This window comes from Rhinolophus sinicus, chromosome 16 (genome assembly GCF_057876585.1).
Source record: "Rhinolophus sinicus isolate RSI-liver-muscle chromosome 16, RSI-T2T, whole genome shotgun sequence".
Lineage (NCBI taxonomy): Eukaryota > Metazoa > Chordata > Mammalia > Chiroptera > Rhinolophidae > Rhinolophus > Rhinolophus sinicus.
Genome location: NC_142516.1, coordinates 98,783,233 through 98,804,350, shown reverse-complemented (window position 1 = coordinate 98,804,350; position 21,118 = coordinate 98,783,233). Strand labels below are relative to the sequence as shown.

Sequence of the window (21,118 nt, the reverse complement as noted above, 5' to 3'; positions counted from 1 at the left end):
ATATAATACTCCAAAATTAATTTTTGCTCCAAAAGACGCATTAGAACTGATGCTGGCTAGGTCTTATTTTTGGGGAAACATGGTATACTATAGAATGAGCTTTAGATAGCCAATCACAACAATATAAGAAATGTGATGAATCTTAAATATACAGGTACTTAATGAACTATAACTAAATAAGAGTGAAAAGAATAGAGAATAGTACGTAGCACCTATGTGCACTCACTATGTAGATATTACCTTGTATTAGTTTGCTAGGACTCCCATACAAAGTACCAGAGTCTGATTAGTTCCAATAACTGAAAGTTATTTTCTCAGAATAGGAGGCTAGAAGTACAAGATCAAGGTGTCAGCAGGATTGATCTCTTCTGAAGTCTCTCTTCTAGGCTTGCAGATGACGGACTTATCCGCCCTTTATCTTCACATGATCTTTCCTCTGTGCATCTCTGTGTCCTAATTACTTCTTTTTATAAGGATACCATTCATATTGGACGCACACTAATGACCTCACTTAAGATCAATTACCTCGTTAAAGACCCTATCTCTAAATACAGTCATATTCTGAGCTACTGGGAATTAGGATGTTAACATGAATTTGGGGGGGACACAATTCAGCCCATAACATACCTCAATTATACAAATGGCAAGGAGAATGGAGAGAGCATATGTAAAACAAATGAACTTTTCAGTAATTACATCAGTAGGTTAGTATTCATATCGTTGTCCGAGACTTGTATGTGTCATTATAGGCTTTTATAATTCTATCATTCTCTGTGTACTTGACAACTAGTATTCTCAACGTGGAAGAAAGAAAACACAGATTTAACTTAGAGGAGATTAAGTTAAAATACAGCAAGTCCTCAATTTCCCACTAATAGAGACTAGGGAGTCTTGGACTAATGGCTGATTCCAGGACTGAAACAATAAAATGTTTAGGATAAACCTGAAACACTGTTTGGGAAATGGCAAGGAAGCTATCAAAGATTACGAAGTCATGCAAAAGGGACCAACTAGAAGAGACACCCATTGCCCAAACGTCGGACAATTTGAATTTTATAAAGGACGAACGGTAACTGATATAGTCTGAAACATTTCAAATACAATTAAATCCATGAGTTTATAATGATATTTTAAAAATAGTAATTGGAGATCTTTCAATAATGAGGCAATGACATTAGATTATACTATTTCTCCTCACTGGTCATTAGGTAGCATCAGTAGTCTGAGTTAGTGGAGGAAACATTTTTTAGCATATACAAATGTACATTAACTGAATAAAAACCCAATAGGATTAATCAATTTAAAGAACAATGGGCAAAAGTTATCTGAACATGAGTGAGAAAATAACTGTTGCTTAAGGCATTGCATTGGGGTAAAAATTAGAACTCTGGAAAAATAGAACCATTTTCCTACCATTCACTGAAATTCTAGTATTCTAAATATAGTATAGCTAGAAGACAATATGTCTGATATTTTGAAGCAAATACTACTGAACAAATATTAAATGAGTGGTGTATTCAGTGAAAGATTCACCTTAGAAATATTTACACATATATTCTACTATTCAAAGCATTCTGTATATCTAGAATTTTTAAAAACCGATTTTCAGAATCTATAGAATGTTTTAAAGACCTTTATTAACAGATGCTTGTAGTTTGTTGACTTTCTTGAAAATAGTAACTTATAAACTTTTACTGGAAATTAAAAATAAGGTCCTTAAAAAAATCTCAACTTGACTAGGTATGAAACAATTCAAAATCCTTCAAAGGTCTACTGAGAAAAACTAGGCTTTAAGAAAAATCATGTTTGTCATTATCAAAGAGACATCTTTAGGCTACATAAATAATGAAGATAGTTCTAGTTATCCGGTCGGGGCAAAACGTAAGCCCTTGAGGTCTTCAGCTCCAATCTTCTGTCATTTCTCATTGCTGGAACTTCATTTCCTCTTCTTAGATAACAAAACAGGATAATGGTGGAGATGGTAAGTCGTCATTTACTCTACCCCACCCTGCTCTGCCTCAGCTTCAGTGCAGCACAATTCTCTGCTGATGGATTGACTGCTCTGTCTCTTTGCCGTCTTGTGGTTTGGGGTTTTGTGGGTGGCGGCATCACTAATGGAAGTTGCAGAGGCGGCTGCTGATCTGGGCTCTCAGCTCCTGGATTTTCTTTGTCTTCTTCATTGCAGTCCTCTCTAGACTATCTTTGGTGAGGAGGGCCTATGTGGAATGGTTATACAGCTATAACCCTGATACATATTCTGTCTCACTGGTCGACCTTGTTCTCCTGCACCTTGGTTGTCAGCACCTTCCAGCGCTTCTCCCCGCACAAAAGGGTTGGAATACAGTGGGAGACACTAGCAGATAGTCTCCACAAGCAGTAAGGTGTCCATGGTGGCCTGATATAGAGCCGGCACTGTTGGCCTTGCCTTTGGGGCAGTCTGATCTTCATTCTTTTCCCCATTCTCACTATTATGGTAATTCTGCTGATAAGTGCATGGAGGACACCTGGAACATGGATAGTGTCTATAATGGTTACAGTCTGCTGTGTATTTACTGCCTCACACTAGAACTCCACCAGGGCCTGTAACATTTGCTGCCTCTGTATCCTTTTCTCCTTAAGCAGTATCAGACTCCAGTCTTTCCCTCTCCTACACTGTGAGGCTACTTCTTGGGCCCATTCTTCTTTATGGTGTCTGGTGGACAAATACATCTTCCTTGGTGTCATTCCTGTCCATGAAACCATTTGTACTTCTTACACTGAGCCATTGTCTTCCCTGTGACAACGTTCTTGTCCCTGTCAGGCATTGCTGACATCAGGCAGCCTGGGCCGCTGCTCCCTGCGCCACTGCCACTGGTGCCTGGTTGGGTCTCAGCCTGGATGCTAATGGTTCCTGGGGCCATGATGGTGACTGGGGTCAGCTGCAGTACTGATAGAATTCTATAGCATTTTAAGTTATGTTTTTGAAAACAAATTGTCATTCTCAAGAAATGGATTTAATTTTGGATAAAGAAAATTATTTGAAGCCATGCTTGTTGAATTAACAGGTGTCATAAAATCATCTTTCATAAAAAATACAGTGTAACTCTAATGATAACTGCTTCCTTGTGTCACTTAAATACTGACCCTTCAAGCAATTCCAAAAGAACTCTAACTGACTTGAAAAATGATAGCAGAGTTTGAATATGTACATATTTTCCAAAAGATACTGGCTAAAATGAAAAACCATTTAAAATATGATCATTTAAAAATAAAGCTTCACTATTTTGCAGAGAAAGTTTAGATGACCATATTTCATCTACACATAAGTACATACTACACAGAGGTTTTTGGTTCTATAAAATTTTATTTGCAAGTATACTAAACATAAATACATGTAAAATACACTAACGGTATATAATGCGTAACCAGAGAAAAATCAACTATATATAAACAGTTTCTGAAAAGGAAAAAAAGATGGCAACAGAGTGAAGGAATATCACAAAGGAAGAGACAATGTCTTAGTATATGAAATGTACTCAAATGAAACAAACAAAACTAAACTATATTTTCAATCATAATTTACCATTTCTATTTATTCTGAAAGGATACTACTGTCTTCGTTAAATGGAAGATTTTTCCCCCATTTCAACTAATTGTAAGGTGTGATAATAAAGATCACCCATGATCTTCATGCTGAGAAATCCAACAGCCATTTCTCAGTCCTCAGTTTACTGAAGCTGTCAGCAGCATTTGAGTTATTTCCTCTTTAGATACTTCCAGAGCACCATGTTCTCATGCTTTTGCCCCCTACTCTCTTGCTCTTCTTCGAATCTTCCTTTTGCTGGTCCTCTTCACCTCCACCACCTCCAAATCGGATTTCCCAAGGACTCATTACTCAGTCATCTTTTATATATGAACTCACTTCATTGGTGCCTAAATTCGGTCTTGTGGCTTGCAATCCTCTCTATAACCTGTCAATGCTAAATTTCTATCCCCAACATAGACTTCTGGCCTAAATTCCAGACTTACTTCACTGCTCTATTTGGGTGCCTAATAGACATCTCAAACTTAATGTGTCTAAAGCTAAACTCTTGGCCAAAACTTTGTCCTTCCATGCCTTACCCATCTCAGTAAATGACAAGTTCATCAATTCAGTACTTCAGTTTAAAATAAACTGAGTCACTTTTGAATCCTCTCTTATTCATTTACCCCACATTCACAATGACAGAAAATCCTACTGGAAAATCATCCAACATATACCCAAAAGCTGACCTCTTAAAGAGTTTTATTTTTGGTATGCTTTATCAAAAGTCCAACCAAGTCCCATTATTTTCCACTGTTATCAGCCTTGTTGAAACTACCACCATGCTTAACTTGAATAGTTGCAATAGCGTCCTGGCTGGTCTCCTGTTTCTACTTCGGTCCCCTATTTAACAAAGCAGCCAGAGCGATCCAGAAGAGATATTTTAATTTACTCATATATTTATCATTCCTAATGTTCTTCATATTCCCAACAATTCTAGTTTCTTTCTTCAGTCTGTAGAGTACATCTAGTGCCAACAATTAGTCTTAATTTTCTCTATAAAACAAAGAATATTTTCACTAGATGAATAATTCTGGGTTGACAAGTTTTGCTCCAGCTCTATGGCTTCCCTGATATCTGATGAAAGTGTGCTGTTATTCAAATCATTCTTTCTTTTATTTATATTTAGTTTTGCTTTCAAGATTTTTTTCTTTCCTTTGGTTTTATAAACTTTTACTGTAATATGCCTACTGTGGCTATCTTTGAATTTATTTTGCTTGGAGTTTCCTGAGTTCCTTCAATCTATAAATGTGAGTTTTTATGAAATGTGGGAAGTTTCTACCATTATTTCTTCCAGTATTTTTTTCTGACCCTTTCTATATTCTTTGCATATTAGATTTCAAAATTGCCCCATACATCACTGTGGTTTTGTTCTTTTTCCTCTCATCTTTTCTATCTCTCTTTTCATGTTTCTATCAATCTATATTTAAGTTCATTAATCTCTCTATCATATCCATTCTAATATGCCCATACAACAGATGTTTCTTACTTCAGAAACTTTCTTGTTTCAGTTCTAAAATTTCCATTTGATTTTTTAAAAATATTGTGGCCAATTCCCATCTTTTGATTCATTACAATCATTTTCTTTTTCTTTTTTAACCTCGCTAGTTACAATAGCTCCCTAAAAGTCCTCATGTAATAATTCCATGATTTGGGGTTATTCTGGAGTTGGTATATGCCCATTTTCTCTTTCACTGAGAATAAGTCATTTCCCTGGCTCTTCATAGTATGAGTAAATTTGGATTTTATGTTTAATATTGTGAATACTATTTTGTGGAGACTGTATTGTTCTGAAATTACTGATGTTTTTGTTTTTGGGGGGTCATTTTCTTGGGTAGATACAATTATAGACCACCATGACTCTTATGTGTAGTGTCTCAAATGTGGTGTTCAGGTCTTAAAGGCTTATTTATAATCTATTATCAGTTTGTCATGAACATAGATGGCTTCAGGGATCATCCAGAGATTTATGTTTAAATTTTTTAAATATAAAATTTAGATCCTTTACTGTCTGTCTCTTTTCTGGGGTTGCCCATTTAGTTCCATGTGGTGTTGGTTGCCCAAGTGATTTTTACCGATATTTATGGCCAGAGAGTTTTTTTCTCAGAGTGAAAAATGGGAAACTCAACCCCTGCTGGCAACATGTTCCATATTTTGATACCCCTCTAAAACCCATCTGCTTTTATTCAGTCTCCAGAGCGCTCAGACAGATATTTTCTGTATTATGTCCAGAGTCTTAAGTGGTTACTTTGTGGGAAGATCACTTTGTTAGGAGTTTGCCCTTCCAATAAGTACCGGAAATCCTCCAAAGTAATTTTTAATGTTGGGGGCTGTTTTATACATGTTCTCTTATCAGTTAGGCCTTTGTCATAATATGATAAACTGTAAAACTCATTATAATATCATTTTCTTGAATAGAAAGAACACAAAGCTAAAGATTAAAATATCTACCAGTGGAGACTAATTATTTGCCAAGTGAGAATATATAACAATTAGGAAATTTCCAATAACAATTATAAAATATTAAAACTTTGTAAAATTCTCTTTTGCCAACTACAGTATTTACCCGAAAATAAGACCTAGCCAGACAATCAGCTCTAATGCGCCTTTTGGAGCAAAAAATAATATAAGACCCAGTATTATTGCATCATATTATATTATATTATATTATACCCAGTTTTTATTATAGTAAAATAAGACCCGGTATTATATTATGCTATGTTATATTATATTATATTATATTATATTATATTATATTATATTATATTATATCCGGTCTTATAGTAAAATAAACAAGGCTGGTCTTATAGTAAAATAAGACCAGGTCTTATATTAATTTTTGCTCCAAAAGATGCATCAGAGCTGACTGTCCGGCTAGGTCTTATTTTCAGGGAAACACGGTATGACAAAAGGTCACCTTATACATAAGAATCCATAAACTTGTGGACATTGGATAACCACAATCAAGTGGAGTTCTACAATAAAATTAACTCACAGTAAATTCTATATTATACAAAGTTACAGTAAGAAACTCTGGATCTCACAAATTACTTCCAAACCTAATAATCTTTTTAATTAATTGATACCCTTCTTTATTTACTGTTAACTGAAAATGACCAGGTACAAAATATTCACTGATAAGCTACACTGCTCAAAACCAGGCATTCCACAGAAAGAAAATAACCTAGCACTCTAATGACCAACAGGTCCAAATCACTTGAGACAGGCTCCACAGTACATACAGTTGGATGACTGGGGTGGAGGTGTGGATTTAATTTATTTTATTTCCTTCACTTCCCAGATGTTGGCATGCTGTCATTTGGCTCAGAGAACATTGCCTGACCATTACAAGTACAGAACCCTCCATATAACTTGAGGTAACAAATAAATTTTTTTTTATTACACAACAATTAATAATTTAAGCTTCATATGTGATTTAAACCAAATGTCAACTAATTTTATATCCTACACACCTTAAAAATTCCACAGCAACCCTCTACCTCTTCACTCAGGAAGTGACTGTGCCTCCTACTTCACCAAGAAAATTGAGAGTACAGTGAGTCACCTACGCTTTTTTCCCTGTGCCAACACAATCTTATCTTCATTTGCATCATTTCCTCTTTCTCTTCATTCTCTGAATTTCTAGAAAATCTTTTAAAGGTCAAAAAGTTTTGCAGGTATCTTCCCTGATAGTAAGTATACTTTTAGTATTTACAAATTAAGAAATACATATGCACCCATGGATTTACAGTCAACTTCCACTAACAAGTTGAAAGGTTGGGAACTTTCAAAATTTAATAGTTTTTCATGTGATGTTCAAAATTTCAAGGCATTTTCTTTCAAAATTTCTGACTTTGATATAGGTACTCTATTATCTACGTTAGGATGGTAGGCATACATTCTGTATCCCATGAGCACTTGTGTATAGAACATAGTGGCACAGGGTTAATACTCATTTTCACTGTTGGTATAAAAGAATGTGATAAGAAAGAGTCATATGACAAATTATTAAGATTGCAAAGGGGTTCAGGACATTTTTCGCACCTTTCTGAATGGGAAAATTACATAACTGTTTATATTTACCCCCTTTTCCTTTTTGCTGCCAGGAAACTTATATCAATGCTGAAATTTCACTATAGCAATTATAGTTGGATTTATGGTTTTCATATCTGTATTTATTTCATTTTTCTACCTTTATTTATGTTTCACTGATTCAATTGTCACTCTACTCAATATCATTCTGTTAGTTGTTGAAGAAAGCCACTTCAAATTTTATGGAACAAGGCAAAGAAGCAGGCAAGGGAGGCAGGCTGCAGAGCACCCCAAAATCTGAATTACACAAACATACAGATGCAAAACCAACACATGGTACAACTAGGACTCACATCTAGCAAAAGGGCCAATGATAGAAAAAAGTAACTGTCTAAGCACAAATTCATTTCTAAGGATACGAAAACAAATAGAATGATATAGAATAAGGGTAGAAAATGTGGTTACCTTGACATAAAAATGACAGCATTATTGTCACTCAACACTATTATGATTATTAAAATCACTGAAAACAGGAGTGTCTGTTCATAAGGGCAAATTCAAACTGTCATTTATATGTCCAGCATGGACCATAAAATAAAAACAGAAATAATGAAAAAATACAAAGACGAAAAAAAATATTTTAATGTTTAGTAATTCTTTTCCGTAATACAATCTTCACACTAATTATTTAAATATTAGGTTTAAAAAAAAACAGCTCTTCCACACAAAACATGTACTTTTTCAGAATTACAAACACTTTGAAGTACGCTGTATAATTCTTTCTCAGCTCCAAACAGTTCGGGATGTCGCTACTCCCAATGTGCTTTTAATAAGTCATATATGAAAGGTCAGACAATTCAGTTTACGAACTTTCTACCGTGCGCTTACAAGTTAGAAAGTTCACAAACATAATTGTGTAATTACGTTCACAAACATAATTTCCCTAGCCAGGTGTACTGCACATGAAAACTAATTCATATATGTTAATGCATATCTTGCCCAAATAAGTCTTTGTTTTAAAAGTTAAAAATGAGGAAGAATATGATAAACCATCATAGATAACTGATTTTGCAAAATTAGGATATTCATTACTGTACCCACTTCTTCACCTATTGCAAAGGACAAGCAAAAGTAGAAGCTAAAACTGAATAATGTCAGGCACATGTAATATTTTATACCATTTTCCTTCTAAATCTTTACTCTTTCCAAGTTATCTCTAATTTGAAACAGTTATTTGATTTGTTTCAGTATATAATTTTAAAATCTGAGATTTTGAATACCACATTAAGCAATGTGGCTTTATAAAATTTATAATTTCAAAATTATATCAACAAAACCCATGACTTCAACAGTAGAAAACATACTAAAGAATTTTAATAGTTCAGGAAAGGAAAATAGTTAAAAAGAGAACAAGTACCTTTGAAACAAAGTAAACATTATAAAAACAGCTGAGTTTCAAACAATACAGATGAGTTTTAACCCCATTGGAGACTCTCTCTATATATCATATTATATCACAGTTCACATAGAATTTACATAAAACTTTCCATAGAATTTATAATAAGATAGTTCTCACTACCTTATATCCAGGTCCTAACTGATGAATTGCAAATATCTGTGCAGGGTTGAGTGCTTCACTGAATACATACACGGCACCAAGTTGACCACAGAAAACCCTATTTGCATCAGCAGTTTCAGAAGATCCAAGAAAGCACTTGTCATAGCTCTATTTTTAAAGTCATAAAAAAAAAAAAAAAAAAAGCAAATATTATTTTGTAATGTCAAAATATTTAAAGATTGCTGCTTTCATTGTCATGATTACCTTAAAGCAGAACAATAATAACAGAAAAATGCATCAATTAAGACTTTATGGACTATTTAAATAATAAAAGCCAGCTAAAGATTTTTAGGAAAGATAAATCAGCTGAATGTTTTACATTATGGGCAAGCAAAACAAACAATAACCATTTACTCAATAATCACTTGACCACTTTCCAAATTTTATAGTTAAGGCAAAAGGGCTTATAATTATTTATTTACAATAGTAAAACTAATTTTAGAACTAATGATTTATAGTTGTCCACATAGAAAGAGATTCATTTTAATCAGAAAAGTATTCTAAATTTTAATAAAAAACACATGGGGCCTAATTTTTAATATTCGACCTAATTTCTCCCCTGTTTCTCCCTCTATTTCTCCACACTAAGTCAAGGACGCAAAGAAAATCACTTCCTCTCTTACATGAGTAGGCGCTATACAGAATCAAATAAACAAAGATCACCGATGTCTGCTGCCTAAAAGAGACAGTACAGTGCTCTCCATCTGCAGAGTTCAGCACCAAAGAAGCCCCTCCACCCTTAATTAAAAATACAGGAACTTAAGAACTGACTGCATAATGTATGTGTGTATATGTGTGTACATGTGTTATTGTCCAGGCCTCTCCATTTCTTGGACCACTATAGCAAATAATTCAAAAATCAAAGTACGTTCTTCCTTTTTTTAAAAAAATGCAACTGTAGAGTTAATGACAGTCAACAGATCAACAGGGTTTCTTCTACTCTATAATAAAAAATACTGTCCCAATTGGAGGACAGAGATGAAGAAGAATTTTATCTGTGTGTTCTATTCTGTCAAAATCATTCTCATAAATATTTACTGAGTATGGCCCAACTATGAGTTTCTAGGGCAGAAAATGTAAACTTTTACTATAAAGGCACAGATAGTAAATATTTTAAATTTTGCAAGTCACATTTGGATTCTGTCACATAATCTTCTATCATTTTGTTGTTGTTGTTGTTGTTGGGGTCTTTAAAAGAAAACCTTTAAAAATGTAAAAACCAAGATTCTTAGTTCCTAGGTCATACAAAAACAGGTTTCGGGTTAGACTTGGCCCATAGGGTATCATCTTCCAACCCCTGACCTAGGTAACAAACTCCAGACTATGCAAACAGTGCTCCTGAGGAGAATACAAGACAAAACAAGAGCCAATCCCTGCACCTCAGAGGATTCAAGTCTACAGAGAGGTAGAAAATACTGATATGTAAATTTTGTTTAAAAAGGTAGTTTTTATAAAACCAGGTATGCTGGAATTATACTTTTAGCATTAGAATACATCTTTTGCTTTAGCTCTAAAAGACCAGGATGGGAACAAGAGAAGGCCTAAAATAAAGAAATAAGAGCTCTTGAGGTTTTAAATCTAGATATCCTCTATCAAGAATCCACCGGCGTTACCTCCTCCACTTGCTAACATGCTGGTCGAAAATAGTGTTATCTCTTTATTATTGCAATAAGTCATTTAACTGATCTCCCTGCTTCTGTCATTGTTCCCCTTCAGAATATTCCCAATACTGCAGCCTGACTGACATTTCTAAAATATGTGTCAACATCACATCACTCGCCTGCTCAATCCCTTCCAAATACTGTTACTCTGGTAAGATGGAAAGGCCCCAGCATTGTGTCTGCAAATGAGGCCCTGCATGATTTGTCCATCTACTATCTGCCTAACGTCATCTCTTAACATTTTTCCTCCCTCTGCTCCAGATACACTGGCTGCTTTGTTGTTCAAGGAACTTTCCAGTTTTTCCTCAAAACCTTTGCATTTACTGTTCCCACTTGAATGGGCTCTTTCCCCAAACATGCTCATGGCTTGCTCCCTCAACTCCTCACTAAGGTCATCTCTGCACAGATGGTGTATCTGGCTTCTCCCTTCCCTACACCTATATTTTCTATACCTTAATTTTTCTCCATAGCATTTATCACCATTTATCTCATAAATAATGGTGACTACATGTCACACTTACTCATTCTGTTAGTCTTCCTTTCACATCCAAATAAGGGAAATATACATTTTTTTAATGCTGGAAATTCTGGAGAGAATAGAATACTGACTGCATCGATGTTTTCGATATAATACTTAAAAAGTTAGCCAAACAATTTTCCCTTTTTGTACCACTATCATGTCTTTTAGGAATGTAATTATATTAAATTTAAGACTTAAAAATTCACTTAACAGAAAAAAAATTTTCAAAAACTATTGTTTCTACCAAACTATTTTATTATTCAATTCATGTTATAAACAATGATATATCACATACTGAAATACATTAAAACGCAGATTTTTTTAAAAAAACTTACGTCGTTTGTGTTAACATGCCAAGCCATATCACCATAGGATACGAGCTGTCCATTAACGTAACACCGAATTTCACTGTTCCTCCATCGATTATAAATGTGGACGATGCTGATCATGTACCACTTAAATGAAAAAAAAATAGAGCTATGAATATTTAATGTTTAGTTTTTATTGTATAATAAGCAATCATAACATTCATAATACACTATAAAAATGCTTGAAGGAATATTAACAGCCATCCAATACCATTTCAAGTTCCATCTCCCATTTCTCATTTTGCAATTGAAAGAGGTCACTCATAAAGAGTAAATCTGTGATAGAGACAGAACTAGAACTCTTCGAATCCTGGTACTCCTTCCATTAAATCAAGATCCAAAAATTGTAGACATGTGTTCATTCATTTTATAACATTATATTTGTGTTCATGCATTTAATAACATTTACATTGTGCCAGGCACTACAAATATTCAGGTCTGAAAAAATGACCATCAGTCCAGCCTTCTTGAAATTTATGGTGTAGTGAAACAGACATACATTAGACAAGTAAACAAATATAGAATTACAAATCAGGATGATTACTGAGAAGAAAAAAGAATGGTGTACATGAGAAAAAATAACCTAGATTCTACTTTGGATTGCATGGTCAGGAACGACCTGTCAAAGAAACATCATTTTAACATTTATAATAGATATAGGTGGTTTCACTTCCACAATTTAGACTTACTAAATCCACAATTAATTATATATTTTAACTTAATAATGTGTGATTAATAATAAAGAAATACGTTTATATTGAGTTCTGTTTTACTAGAGTCAACAAAAAGCATTTTTAGTGTTTATTTGATATGGGAACGAATAAGTTCTCTAATAATTTGTGGATCCAAACCTTAGTTTCTTTGAAGTTAATACCTATAGCACATAACACATAAATAGTTTTTCTAAAGTATAAAAAAATACAAATGATTTATAGATACTTGAACAAGTATACCTTCCGCAGTTAAGGGCCAGGGAAATTAGACTAGTTTCCCCAAAAAACATAAAATACAAACTTTGTTCTCCAGATTACTTACAAACACTATTCAATTATTTCACATATGTTTGCAAAGTATACATCATTAATAGAAATTCTCAACCACTAAAATATTAGTTATTTCAAGGTGTCCGAAATACTTTGAACAAAATTCAATTTCATGTATTTTGACTTATAAAACTGAACAACTTATAGAAAACAGTAAACACAACATTGTCTCTCAATTATAAAAATAAAAATGTCAGGTCAAGCTATTTAACTCCTAAAACAAATGTCTTTTTTTTTAAGTTGTTTCTTTCCAAGTAACATTTAACACTATTTTTTTTTTTTGCAAACTGAGTCTTTCCCTGAATCAGAAAGCAACATATGTGTTAGTCCTAATTAAAATCAAAAGAAGAAAATCTTTAAAATTAGTCATTTAACATCTCATGTTTGTAAATCTTACAAAATTATCAAGATCCCATAAAAATTGAGCATCAAATACTTTTTTTAAATATTATAGACGTTTACATATATAAGAATAAAAATTTACCTATATTACCTTGAATAAGTTTAATTTTTTCAACCAGAATGTCCTCTAAGTAACACAGGAGATACAATCTTTACATTTTTTAGTAAAATTTTTAAAAATTTTCAATTTCTAAATAGAATTGACACAAATGTTTTTAAATAAAAAAGGATTTTCTGATGCCAAAGATTTTTAAGATAAATAATATTAGATGTATTATTATACTTATTGACATACCTCACTTAGAAAAGCACTCATTCAACAAATATGTATTGAGTTCTTACTACTATGACCAGATAATTTAGTGTACTGGGCAGGATGCACTTTAAATTCATTTGGACATAAATTGAGCTCCCAAGTTATTAGCACTATGAGTTCCAGCAAATTATTTAGTCTCTCTGTACTTATTTCCATCTGTAATAAAGGGGGAATGATAATGCCTATTTTGTGGAATGATTGTGAATATTACATATACATATACATACATACATATATATAAAAAATAGACAATGTATGAAAACTACGAAGAACAGTCACTAGTACATATCTGCAGTTACTGGAACATGTTTGGCACCCATAAATCAGAGTCCATTGACTAAATTTCTATTTATTTCATATCTACTATATTCTCATGATGAGATTTTTTTCTGCTAAAATTAACAATTACTCCTCGGAGTCATTCATTCATTCAAAAAATTTACTGAGAACCTACTTCAGGTGAAGTGCCCCCCGGAGTATATAGTAAATAAAGTATATAGTAAATAAAGATAACATATACAGCTCAAGGAGGTTTTACTAGAGAAACAAACATGAAAACTATTAAAAAACAACGGAGAATACCCAAACTACAGATGGGAAGCAAAAGAAGTAATGACAAATTGAGGTTAGAGGAAAAAGGAAAGATAAATAGAGAAGGAAGGCTAACAGAAGAATTCAACTAAAAGGGTAAAAGGAAACTTAAGACTAAGCTTGAAGGATGAATATGAATTGTTGAGTACACAAGCGGAAAGAGGTATCTTACTTAACATGGTACACACAGCACAGTCTTGACAAAACTTTTCCCAGTATTTAGGTTTAGCAGGAAAAACAGACAAAGACCAGATTGTAAAGAAACCTGTTGGACAACTTCAGTAATCAGCCTTTGTTTTTTGCATAATGTCGCATCACTAAAGATTTCTGATCAGGAAGTGAAATGATCATTTCCATAGTTTAAGAAAATAACTAACAAGAGTGAGGAAATGGATTAGGCAAATATGGATAAAGATAAACTTGAAAACTACTGCAAAGGTAAGAAGACCAAAAGAATTCAAGCTAAGAAAAAGGCATTGATAACTTAAAGAGGGGGAAATAGGGACTAATTAACAGAACTAGTTGGAAGTTTTAATGTTGAAAAAGGGAGTCTAAGATGGTTTCTAATTTTTCCAGTTAATTAACCAGATAAACAGGTTTGGAGTTACAAACTAATGAAAAGTTTGTTTTTAGTCATTACACTAATATATGATAAAATTAAATAAATGAATATGATATAAATATATAAATATATGATAAAATTAAATGAATAAGTGAATTACAGTAGAATGAATGAAGTGATCTCAGTGAAGGTCATAGAATTTACCAAAAAAAATTAATTTTCCTGTTCTCTTTTCTTGGTACATCAACCTATACTCTACAAATGATAGACAAGTGACTTTTTCAATCACAAAAGCCCAGCTTTTGACTTGATATTTTTTTATTAAAAGGGAGTAAACTTGGAAACAATGTATATATACTATCTATGTATGTATACTAAGGTCTGCATTTAGTTTGAGAGCCAAAAATAGATCTATAAAAGGAGGGTACCAATAGGAACTACAACAAAACAAGACCTGTACTAAGAATCCGTAAGAAAAATATAACATATTTATTAAAAATATCAATATTAGCTAACATGTCATTGAGCACTTACTACATATTAGGTAATATGTTAATGGTTTACATCTATATTTAAGAGGTCAAACATCTGGTAGATGGTACAGCTAGGAAAGTAACAATTGTAATATAAAGATTTCTTTTTGAAAGGCCATTTAAACCTCTTTTTAGAAGGGATACAGCTAAGCTAGGGCATCTTTGGGAAAACTAAAGAAATGAAAATAAATAAATAAATAAGAATGAATTTATCTCAAATAATTAAACAGTAAATTCAAACACTTGGAATTTTCAAGGCTATCAGAATCTTTACTGAAGACTCTGTAAAACTCAAATTACTCCCAGCTCTGCTCCTACCAAGACCTCTTAGAATACACAGAACTTTTACAAATGGGAATGTATTTCTCATAGGGAAATAGTATAAAGACAGGAGAGAGAAAGAGAGAGAGAGAGAGAGAGAGAGAGAGAGAGAGAGAGAGAGAACACACAAATGGGTTAAATTGCTTTTGGTTAATGACAATTTTATTTTGTTCTTCACTCTAATTTTTCTCACACATTCTCTTTAAACCACTATTTTCTAAACTTGTCTCATGAGAAAAATCACCTAGAGCATTTGTTTAAAACACATATTCCTAACATAAAAATTGTAATTCCAAAAATTTGTATTTCTAACACATTCCATGAAATTCAAAATAATTTGACACATTTGGCAAACTCTACCTGGATGTCATCCAAATTTAGTAAATCAGAATTTTTAGTGGAGAGGCAATGGGATTCCCAGAAAAGAACTGTAATTTGTATCAAGAAAAAAATAACACCCATTCTAATGTATAAATTTATTTAGAATCATTGCTTTTTAAGCTATTTTCCAATAACATAGCAATGATTGTTAAATTGACATTATTTAATAGAATAATTATTACTATTCCTTAACCATAAAGCAAACGTTTTTATAAGTTCATTTAATACACACACATACACACACACAGAGGGTGCCAAAAAATGTATACACATTTTGAGAAAGGAAAAAACTGTATTAAAATTGTAATACTCAATATATACCAATAACAAAAGATGAATGCAAGTTATGTTTGACTTTTGCAATTATAAGAGGTGCTCAAAGTAGTTAGCATCAGTGTAATTTTAATACAGATTTTTTCTTTCTTAAAATGTGTATACATTTTTTGGCACCCTCCGTGATAGATAGATAGGTAGATTGATAGATAGATAGATAGATAGATAGATAGATAGATAGATAGATAATTTGAAAATCCCATCTAAAATGATATTTTCTTCAGTATGTGGCAAAAAATACATGGGATCACAAACAAACAAGAAAACAAAAATGAAAGAAAGAAAAAGAAATGAAAGCATTCCCTCTACCCTATGTGGAACAACCATATGTATGGTTGTTCTTGTGCATAAATATTCCTGTGCACAAGAAGTAGTAGATGCCCTGGACAGTTTCACTGTGATATATGCAAGAAAGATCCTTGAACGTGGAAGGCAGATCAGGCCTTAAACCCGTGTGAATGGGCATACCTATACCTCTGTCCCTTATTTATTTTTAGATTCGGAACTTTCAAATGTTTGGTTACTCTGACACAAAGATGGATTCCAGTAAACAGGCAGGAACATTTCTCTGTGAAACCCCAGCTGATGATGAGTGAATTACATCTTATAAATCTAATTATATATTTGCACATTTCTCTGCATTTTCTCGTTATTCTTTATCTTTAGAGCAGACTTTTAAAACTATGTTTCAACCTGTTCTCTGAATGGCCACATTCCAGTGGATATTAAGCAAAGGTATATTTCATGGCCAAAACATTAACAATAGAACAACATTCCTCTCCTAAAAACCATCTTTATTGACGAAGCAGAAATTACTGAAACGTTCAATCTCAGGAAATAAGATTCAGCACTACTGGGATTAGCTGAATCTCCTTAAAGAAAAGTCTCTCTGGGTAGGCCGGATGGCTCAGTTGGTTAGAGCGCGATCTCTCAACAACAAGGTTGCTGGTCCAATTCCTGCATGGGATAGTGGGCTGCGCCCCCTGAAACTAAAGATTGAAAAGGGTTTCTTTTCTTGGAGTTGAGCTGCACCCTCCACAACTAGATTGAAGGAAAACGAGTTGGAGCTGATGGGCCCTGGAGAAACACACTGTTCCCCAATATCACCCAATAAAATAAAATAAAAGAAAAGTCTCTTTGTATTACACTGAAGGTTTCATTTTTGTCTTATAAAAAGAGCTTATTATTCATAAATCCATAGTGCACGCTATACACACACATACACAACCAAACTACTCTGAAGTCTGAAGCTCCAGTCTAAAAACTGGTTCTACTACCCAAACAAAATAAGATTAGAGGAAGAAGGGGAAAGAACAAGACAAGAGGGAAGATGGAAAAGGGGAAAGAAGAGGAAGATAAAAAGAATGAGCAAAAGAGAACGAACGAGTAGGTAATGGAGGCATGAGAGAAATATGGAGGAGGAGGAAAAGGAAGGAAAGGGGGAGAAGAATTGTAATTAAAGTAACATTTCTGCAAATGTTCTTCAAACATAATTCCTCAGAACTATACTTAAAGTACCAAAGTTCATGTAAGAATTTGCCTTGAAAGAATCTTTGAATAATCGTTAAAATACTTTAATGCTTTCACAGATGTGCAGAAAGTTAAAGACACTGCATAATTTCTATATATTGTATAGCAAATTTGTATTATGTATAAGTATTACATATATACATATATATAAAATAAATAAATTATATATAATATATAGCAAATTTTAGGATCCAAATGAAGATATAAGAATTTGTCAGCTACTGGTGTGTTCTAACTGTGTTTTCCATTAAACCTGTGTAGCATACTTTTCTCAAAAAGTATAAAATCTCCCTTAACGCTCATGCATAATGCTCCATAGAATTTTCTACAATTTCAAAAATTAACTTAGCTTTGCATTATTGTGCTGAAAGAACAGCACAATATTATGCATTATTGTGCTGAAACAACAGTAAAAAGGGTTAGTAAGCTTTAGATTTTAAATGTGGATCACAGCAACGACCTAAATTAGTTGGCCTTTACTGCCATGACTACCTTGCTTCTTACTGCCACACAGAAAAGGTTTTACCTACAAAGATGCACTGACCACTAGTTCCACACCTTGTGTTCTACTTTATCAATAATAATACCTCATTTATTTCATACTACTGGGAAATAAATTGCTCAGTATAAATTAGCTGTACAGATAAATGTAATTTATTCCTTCAGGAAACAAAAGGGCTTTTTTGATTGTTAAAGTCATATTTTACTTATTTATCAAGTATATGTTATTGATAGTGTAAGTTCAATACTCTGTGGTATTGAAAGAATACAAAATTAAATCCAACATATATCTTAGTCTCAATAGTTAATAAAAGTGAACATATAAATGAATAAGGATTTAAAAGAAAGAATTGCCACAAGAAATACTTAAATGATGTGCTATAAAAGACATTATATGTGGAGAGCAAGGAAAATTAGGGAAAGATTCCAGGGAAATGGTGTTATATGAAATGGAACATAACAATAGGATTGATTTTAAGACCTAGAGCTGTGATCGAGGAGTGGCAAGTAAACGTATTTATTTCATGCCAGAGACTGAACATTTGGAAAGGAAAAGATAAAAAAGTGAAACATGTATATTAGCTTAGCTTTGCCAAAATAAAGGGTATAAGTAAAAAGCTGAAAATAAAATCCAAATCATGAAAAACTAAGCTAAAAATTGTATTCTGTAGTTAGTGAGATGCAAACGATTGGCTTGTTGGCTTGAGCGGTAAAATAATATGAGCAGGAATATAAATCAGATATTAGTGTGTAAAACAGCTTATAAGAGGAAGAGACAAAGGATCCAAGGTAAGGGGAGAGCACTACGAAAAATTTAAGTAGCAAGTAAATAATTTTTTTAAAAAGATATATTACAGAGCTACAAAATATATGGTATGAAAATTGAACTGATATAAAGATCAAAAAGGGGATGAAGAACAAACGGGATATGGAGAAAAGCATAGGGAATAAAGTCAATGGAATTGTAACAACTATATACGATGTCAGAGAGGTAATAGATTGGGGGAAGGAGGGTTATCACTCTGTGAGGGATGTAAATATCTAATCATTATATTGTTTTGTACACCTGAAACTAACATAAAACATAGAGCGATATAAACTCCAAAAAAATAAATAAATAAAACTATGGGTTTTAGTAGAAAAAGAAGAAAAAAGCTGACTTCAGTTTCCACTATTATGAAGATGGTAGGCCTCTTAACCAAAATAGGGGGTTTAAGAACAGGAATGTATATATATATGGAACTGGAAGTGGCAAATTCAATGTTACATATTCTGAGGTTGACTGACTCAAAAGATATCCACATAGCAATATATCATAGGTATATGAAAAATAAGAATAAAAGCTCTGGAGATAAGAATAAGAGTGGAAAGCTGTCATGAAACTGAATAAAAATTACTAAAAAACATAAAGACTCCACAAAAGTACAGATATCTGTTTTGCTCAGTGTCATATCTCAGTGCCCACTACCGTGTCTGGTACTCAGTAAATACACAATATAGTAGTCCCCCTTACAAAGAGGGATATGTTCCAAGAACCCAGTCAATACCTGAAACCTCAGATAGTACCAAATTATATATACTATGTTATTTCCTATCCGTGTTTTCACATACACATATATACCTATGATAAAGTTTAACTTATAAATTAGACACAGTAGAGGTGAACAATAATTACTAGTAATAAAATAGGACAATTATAACAATGTACTCTAATAAATTTGGGGGGATGTGGTCTCTCTCTCTCTCTCTCTCTCTCTCTCTCTCTCTCTCTCTCTCTCTCTCTCTCTCTCTCTCATAATCAATCAGATAACCAATAACCAAGATGGCTACTAAGTGACTAAAGGGGTATCCTATACAGCACAGATATCCTGGACAAACAGATGATTCTCCTCTCGGGTGGGATGGAGCAGGAAGACTCAAGATTTGATCACACTACTCAGAATAGTGCACAATTTAAAACTTATGGAATTGTTTATTTCTGGAATTTTCCATTTAGTATTTTGGGACTACCGTTAACTACGGGTAACTGAAACCTCAGAAGGAGAAATTGTGGATCAGGGGGATCTATTTACTATAAGTATTTACTAAAAGAATGCCACAGAATATATCACAGCGAGAGAGAGAGAGAGAGAGAGAGAGAGAGAGAGAACCTGATCTTTTTTATGTCAAAAGTTAGACATAAAAGTAGAAAGAGGAATCAGGTAAGAATCAGAGAAAAGCTTTAGGTGTCATAAGAAAATGAATAAAAGAGACTATTCCAGCAGTCATAACAGGTGAGTTTTAAGACAATGGAAATGGTGAATTGTGTCATTCTCAACAGGAATATTTACTTATACCTACCTTGCGTGGTTGAAAATCGTATTTCACACAGTGCTGAAAACCTTTCCCTTTGGACTTCAGTGATGTGACTATAAGACAGTTGCCAACAAAATGGGCAGAGTAGCCAACTCCTTTGCTAGTACGAAAACTATAAAGAAAACTGAGAATAGTATAATATCCTCTGATACAAAGAACTATATATATAAAGATTATTACATAAATAACATAAAACATCATTATAAAAATAAAACTCACTCCCTATAGAGGGCTATAACATGTACCAAATAAAGACTAAAGCATAAAAGATTTATAAAACTAAATGGAATTTAAATTAGGAAAATAGAAGACTTTAGAACCTTTTAAAATTTCAATTTAAAATACTACAAATACATTAAAACAAACTAATGGCCCATTTTATATCTACCTTTAAGGATTATCTGAAATTAGCAAATTCAAAAATCATTTATACTGTTAATGTTTTCAAAAACAACTCATTCTCTAATTCTAGTATATTTTTGAAAATAG

The 21,118-nt window shown here is 33.0% G+C and overlaps 1 protein-coding gene, 1 long non-coding RNA gene and 1 pseudogene across 13 annotated transcripts in view; 1 reads left to right on the top strand and 2 right to left on the bottom strand.

Annotated features, from left to right (window-relative positions):
• NBEA (neurobeachin) overlaps positions 1 to 21,118 on the bottom strand; it is a 662,791-nt gene that overhangs the window by 558,852 nt on the left and 82,821 nt on the right. For all 7 annotated transcript variants that reach the window (XM_019736455.3, XM_074330023.2, XM_074330024.2 and 4 more), the window contains exons 6-8: positions 20,615 to 20,741; positions 11,729 to 11,848; positions 9,174 to 9,320 (exon numbers count right to left, since the gene is read on the bottom strand). In XM_019736455.3, coding sequence (XP_019592014.2) covers positions 9,174 to 9,320; positions 11,729 to 11,848; positions 20,615 to 20,741 — 394 coding nt within the window. The remainder of the gene's footprint in view (positions 1 to 9,173; positions 9,321 to 11,728; positions 11,849 to 20,614; positions 20,742 to 21,118) is intronic.
• LOC109449832 (uncharacterized) overlaps positions 1 to 21,118 on the top strand; it is a 266,951-nt gene that overhangs the window by 216,005 nt on the left and 29,828 nt on the right. Inside the window, exon 6 of one of the 6 annotated variants that reach the window (XR_016019145.1) lies at positions 6,864 to 6,939. The exons of the other annotated variants lie outside the window; for them this stretch is intronic. This is a non-coding gene — a long non-coding RNA (uncharacterized LOC109449832). The remainder of the gene's footprint in view (positions 1 to 6,863; positions 6,940 to 21,118) is intronic. 6 annotated transcript variants of the gene reach the window in all.
• LOC148755077 (Y-box-binding protein 1 pseudogene) lies at positions 1,517 to 6,848 on the bottom strand (annotated as a pseudogene).